Here is a 6454-nt window from a genome sequence, read left to right as displayed (position 1 = left end):
GGCTGAGGTGAGCTGGTCTGGGAAGCTCAGTCTTCACCTCTTTCTACAGGTGTGCAGTGGAGAGCATCCTGTGCTCCAGCATCAACGTGTGGCATGGAGGCTGCACAGCTGCAGAAAGAAAAGCTTTGCAGAGAGTAGTGAAGGCTGCACAGAAGACTGTTGGAGTCAGCCTCCCCACCATCACAGACATCTACACCTCCAGATGCAGGAAGAGGGCCACCTGCATCATGGAGGACCTCACTCACCCAGCACACACACTTTTTGCCCCACTCCCCTCAGGAAGGAGGTTAAGGAGCATTAAGTGTAGAACCACTAGACTGAGGAACAGCTTCTACCCTGAGGCTGTTAGACTCATGAATCTCTAACTAGAATTATCACTGTGAAAACGCATATCATGTTGCTGCTGATCTGTTTCAATGTTGATGTGTTCATGCGTGCACATCTGCTCACAGACTCATGTTCATGTTTGTGCTGATGTTCAATGTTTTTATGTCATGAGTGCTTAGTGTATATTTAGTTGATGTTTTTCTTAGTTCATATCTTAGATGTTATTACTGTTTTTCTTATACATTTTATTGTTGGATGTAACTGGGACCCTGTGTACATAATTTCGCTCCACCACATGTACCACATGAGGTGCGAATGACAATAAAGAATCTCTGACTCTGATTATTTGTAATTATTAAAATGAATCATTAATAATTTATGTTATTTTTTTTTACTAATTAATAATAATAATAATAATAATAGGTGCCTTCCAGGCAGCCCGGTGGCGCAACTGGTAGAGCTGCTGCCTCTCAGCGAGCAGGTCCTTGGTTCAAACCCCGGTCCGGGGGCCTTTCTGGGTGGAGTTTGCATGTTCTCTCCGTGCATGCGTGGGTTTTCTCCGGGTACTCCGGTTTCCTCCCACAGACCAAAAACATGCATGTTAGACTGATTGGTAACTCTAAATTGTCCCTAGGTGTGAGTGAGAGTGAATGGTTGTTTGTCTCGTTTGTCTCTATGTGTCCCTGTGATGGACTTGCGACCCGTCCAGGGTGTACCCCGCCCCTCGCACAGTGATTGCTGGACATGGGCACCAGCGACCCCCGTGACCCAAAATGGAATAAGCGGGTAAAGATAATGGATGGATGGATGGATGGGTGCCTTCCATACTTGTTGAACCAAAATGGCTCCCGACGTTACTCAGTTTCTTTGAACAGCTTTCTCCTATTCATTTCCTATGGGAAATTGATCATTTTCGTTAGCAAAATATGTTGCCATGGTAACGCCAATTGCCAATAAAAATTAATAGCACACATCTCGGGGCCGGGCCGGTCGTTTGGATATAACTTTTGTAAGGGTCCACTTTGTGGTTTGGGCCGCATTAAAGTTGAAAAAGATACGCTTTTCAGGTGTAGAATAATAAGTGGACAGTCATCAACTAGTTCCTGGAGTTGGTGAAATATTGCGTCTTTGTTCGCAAATTACTTCGCCATGCTAACTTGAAATGCCAATAAAAGTAATAGCACACATCACGGGGCCGAGCCAGTCATTTTGATATAACTTTTGTGGGGGTAGACGCTGTGGTTTGGGCCGCATTAACCGAGATAGAAATGTAGACTCACTTCCGAGGTGTAGAATAATAGGTGCCTGCCATGCAGTACCCAATTAAATTTAACTTGCTTTCACTTTAAATGACTTAAAACTGAAACACTAACCAACAGAAAAAGCAAAGTGAAATATTTTGAGGTTTTATGCTAATTTTTTTCTAGATAATTGAACAAAAATATAAACACTGCTTCCATTTTGCATGAGCTGAACTCTAAAGATCTAAGACTTTGTACACAAAAGGCCTTTTTCTCTCAAATATTGTTCACTTGTTATTGTTTTATCACACAGCACGATGACACAGATGTAAGTTTAGAGGGAGCGTGCAAATGGCATGCTGCATCATCAGGTGATGGTCGTGGATGAACAATGGGTCTCAGTTATGGTGTTTCTGTGCATTCAAAATGTCATTAATAAAATGCACCAGTGTGTGTTGTCCATAACGTATGCCTGCTCATACCATAACCCCACCACCACCACGGGCCACTCGATTCATAATGTTGACATCAGCAGTTTGAGAGAAAAAGGCCTTTGTGTACATGGAAAAAGTTTGATATTTGAGTTCAGCTCATGAAAAATGGGAGCAAAAACAAAAGTGGTGCATTTATATTTTTGCTCAGTACAATTTAGGTATTTGTGGATGAAATCTGAATAGACTGAGGTGACAAGGGTGAGGGTTTGAAGACGGCACACCTCTCGTGCGCCTCAGTGCTGCGCTGCCAAGCAAGGTATCAGAGCCAGACTGGCCTACATATGAAAAAGTAAGCTGCAGTGTCACGACTTACTGTACTTTACGGATTATACGTCGCTCCGGAGTATAGATTGCATTAATCAAAAAAATGCCTCATGATGAAGAAACAAAACATATACAAGTCGCATATTTAGACGTGTATTTTACAAAGTGCAAGAACAGACATTTAATCTGAAATAACAACACACAGAACATACCTGTGATCCTGAACAGGCCTAATTAACATAACAAGCCAACGAGTCCAACAAGCAAGTTACCATCCTCTGTGTCACTTCTGAACAACTCTGCCAACTCCGGAGGAAGATGGAGGGGGGTTTTAGAAGAGGAACAACAGTTGTCAAAAGCCTAGAGTGTCCTCTCGCGGCTGCTAATGGTTATGTTTACTCTTTGATTCATGTCAGTACGAATGAACATTTAACGCATCAGTCAAAAATTGCATCATGAATATGGAAAAAAAATGTAATCGCGTCGGACTATACATCGCAGGACTGGCTAAATTATGAAAAAATGTGTGACTTAAAGTTCAGAAGATACAGTAGTACTGTGATGACAGTGTGTGTGTGACCGGTAGAGCTGACATTTCTAACCTGAACCCGAAACCCGGCCCAGACCGACCCGGATTAGGGCTGGGCCGTTATAATGCGATTAATGGGCGGGTCTCTGGCTTTTAATTAGGTCAGCATCAGCCGCAATCCAATTATATGATAACATGGCCAGCCATACTTTCACCATCCGCACGCGGCCATTTCACCGTGAGCTGACTGGTCTTGAAAGAGGTCAAAAGTTCAGTTAAGCTTCAGATGGGACTGTAATGCCAGGCAGCGATCCATCACCCAAATGGACGTTCATTCTGCTGCTGCACTCAGCGGACGCACGCGGCCGAAGACCCAAACAGGTGAGATCCCAAAGCAGACATGTCAGAGCAGGGTCCATGAATAAATCTGAATGCAGGCAGAAGCAGGGTTTAAATGTTCTTTTACGGCCATGAAAAGACAAACACACTCTCAGCTCCGAATCTGCATTCAGCTGCGCGTCCCCGACGACAGGTGTAGACACGTGTCAGAGCTGTCCACATGTCTCAGTAATTCAGAAGAGTGCAGGCAGAAACGAGGTTTAAATGCTTTTTTACAGCCATGAAATGACAAGCACCCTCTCAGCTCTGAATCTTCTGCCTCTTTTATTCAGCTGCGCATCCCTGACTATTAATAACTAATTCAAAATGTTTTTTTTTTCCAGGTTCGGACCTGTAATTACTGTTAGTTCGTCGGGTTGGATTTGGAAATTATGACTGCGGGCTGGGGTCGAATCAGATTTTTTGGGCCTGAATGCAACTCTAGTGGCCGGCCCCTCGCAGGACTAAACAAGATTACTGACGGGATATTGATGATGGACAGCAACTTGCAGTTTTTTACTGGTTACGGTAGCCACAAAGATCACCAAAGAGTTATTTTTGTGAGGTATTTGTTTTGTAACGGACATGAAGACGAGGTCAGTCACATTTAATGAGTCACGCTTCACTTCAACCCAGCTGAGTTCTGATCCACGCCTCATTTAGTTCCAACTGCCCTATTTTATTCTGAAAGCTCACATTTGTGCGAGATGTGGCTGGCTCAATCTGTAACTTATGAACAACCAGAGAAGACAAACTGGTCCGTATGGCCTATTTGCATACCGTTTTACAAAAGAGCCTTATTTGTCACCTAACCAAAGCAGACTGCACCCTGCTCTACACTACCACATCCTGGTACGTTCAAAACTTGAATAACAGGCTTTCTCCTACTCTGTTCCTTCATCTTAGACTAAACAAGGCGTGAAACAGCCCTGCTTCGTTACAGAAACGGAATGAACTGGTGCCGTACATTTGCACCCCCAAGTTGATAGTCAGATATGCCTGATCAGCCCTAAACTCAAAATCCAATATGGCTGCCTCAAAAAAGCCGATAGTTCCAGTAAAAAGTTTTATTTTAGTCACGTTCCGTCTCAGAACACAGTACTCTTCAATCATTAAGGATTAATATTTTGGTACAAACTTTGAATGCACATCCATAGTTCTTGATTTGTCCTCCTGGTTTTGGACTTGTAACGGGAACACAGTTAAGTTGAATCTGACGTCATTCCCAAATCCAAGATTTGAAGTAAACGCAGCGTTAATTTTAGGGACACGGTAAAGACATCACTGTAAAGTTGTGCTTGTGATTTTTAGTACTTGTTTAATTGCAGTATGCACAGTATTGACTGTATTTGCATGGCCTCTTTAGAAAATGAGACCCCATATAATACAATCTCATTGAAATTACTTGTAAAAATAAAGGTGACATAAAAAGTGGATTGACTTCAGGTGACTCACTTTATGTCAGGTGTCTCTTGTAAATGAGTCCCCGAGGCTCTGGGATTAACCTGTATAAATACAGGTTGAATGAATGTGAGCTAATGCATTATCAAGAGACTTTACTAATGTAACATCTGAGTGTAAATATATTAATTTTAAATGTTTTATTTATTAAATAAATAGTTATAGCCAAGTTTAGGCTTCTCAAAGCACCTGGAACTTCCTGCATTCCTTTACATACAAAATACATCGTTGTACTACTGCCCTCTGGTGGCGAAGACGCACAACTACATCCTGCAGAAATCCTATTCCATTTCTTTTCCACAAAATGCTGTCGCCTGATTCAACCAGTGAGTAGATAGGAGTGAAACAAACAGCCAAACATTAAAAGATGGTTCTTTATTTTAAACAGACACAGGACAGCCATTTGTAAAAAAAGGTAGTGCAGCATCATCTGCTTGTCTTTTGCACAAATAATTAAGCGTGGCAATATTAACATGATGAACACTGTACAAAAACATAAAAATGCATTCATGCATGGCTGCACACTCCAAAGTATGAAAACACGTCAAACTTATGGGCTTGTTTATAATTTAGTAGTAATATCGAGCCTTTGACTTACTTCCATCATTTTCAGTTTTGCAATATATACACTCAAATATTAGGCTTTGAAATTACTAATAAATTAAGAGTCTTCATTTTCCTTTAAAAAAGGTTTAAAAAAAAAAAAAGAACATAAGAAAATAAATGTTTACAGGCTTAAAGACGAATGCCCATGTAAAAACACTATTTTGGAACAAGCAAAATGGTTTTATTTCCAATAATTATGGAAGACAAGACGTAACTACACATATAAATATAAAACTTATGAACAAATTATGTACAGCGGGTGAAGAGGAGAAGGTTTTACACCATTTGGTCTTTGCTTTAACATATTCAGGGTCGATGTCACTGGGAAGCTAATGCTTTCTCCAAGATGTTGATATCCACCAAAGGGAGAGATGCAACTTCAAAAAACACCCTGAAAAATGTTGTTTAAAATCAAATAAACCAGCAGTTTAGAATTAAAATGTTGGCATGCGAGCATGCGTTTATATCTACAGACTTACTTGTGAGAGTATTTGTTCCTGATGGCTTTCAGCTTGTCATCCGGCGGGAACGAAAGCGCCAAGTGGAGCTTTCTGACGACTGGCGCCAAGTCTGACGTCTGATAGCCGGAGTGGAACTGCAGGATGGGCGACTGCAGGACGAGACACAAGGCAGGCGTTGGTTTCTCAAACCAATCCAATAATCTACAAACTCCATTCAAGTTCAAAGAAGACAAAAGAGCTTCAGCTTCTGTGGGGTTGCAAAAACTTGTGGGGGAAAAAAAAAATCCTGAGTTAAGCCAGAAACAAGAACAAAAATGTATAGATCATAGTCGGTCCCATCGACACCAGCGCCAATTTTACATCAACTCAAAATCCTCGAAAGAAAAGTTGTCTAAACGGGAGCATTTGTTCTAAAACCTGTGGATATTTTTCTGCATCCATGGTGCCTCTATGCTGTGTGAGCTGCCCATGCCATTGGTGCTAATGCACCCAAACACCATCAGAGAAGCCAGCTTTTGAAGTGTGTGCTGATAAGTTGGGCAGTCCCCCTTCAGTACGGAAGACTAGGCCTGTCACGATAACAAAATTTTCTGGGCGATTAAATTATCTCAGAAATTATTGCGATAAACGAAAATATTGTTAAAAATTTAACAATAAATAATTGTCAAATTTTAGGAGAAATGTTGATTTGTT

General features: G+C 41.4%; 1 protein-coding gene across 1 annotated transcript in view; it reads right to left on the bottom strand.

Moving 5' to 3' along the window:
- Window positions 1–5561: 5561 nt before the first annotated feature.
- ccnb3 (cyclin B3) overlaps window positions 5562–6454 on the bottom strand; it is a 14664-nt gene continuing 13771 nt past the window's right edge. The window contains exons 11-12 of the mRNA XM_037682812.1: window positions 5780–5910; window positions 5562–5691 (exon numbers count right to left, since the gene is read on the bottom strand). Coding sequence (XP_037538740.1) covers window positions 5619–5691; window positions 5780–5910 — 204 coding nt within the window. The 3' untranslated portion in view covers window positions 5562–5618. The remainder of the gene's footprint in view (window positions 5692–5779; window positions 5911–6454) is intronic.

The sequence above is a fragment of the Nematolebias whitei genome, chromosome 1 (genome assembly GCF_014905685.2).
Source record: "Nematolebias whitei isolate Nwh7 chromosome 1, NemWhi1, whole genome shotgun sequence".
Lineage (NCBI taxonomy): Eukaryota > Metazoa > Chordata > Actinopteri > Cyprinodontiformes > Rivulidae > Nematolebias > Nematolebias whitei.
Note: the sequence above shows the minus strand (reverse complement) of the source record. Positions and strands in the feature narration are given on the sequence as shown.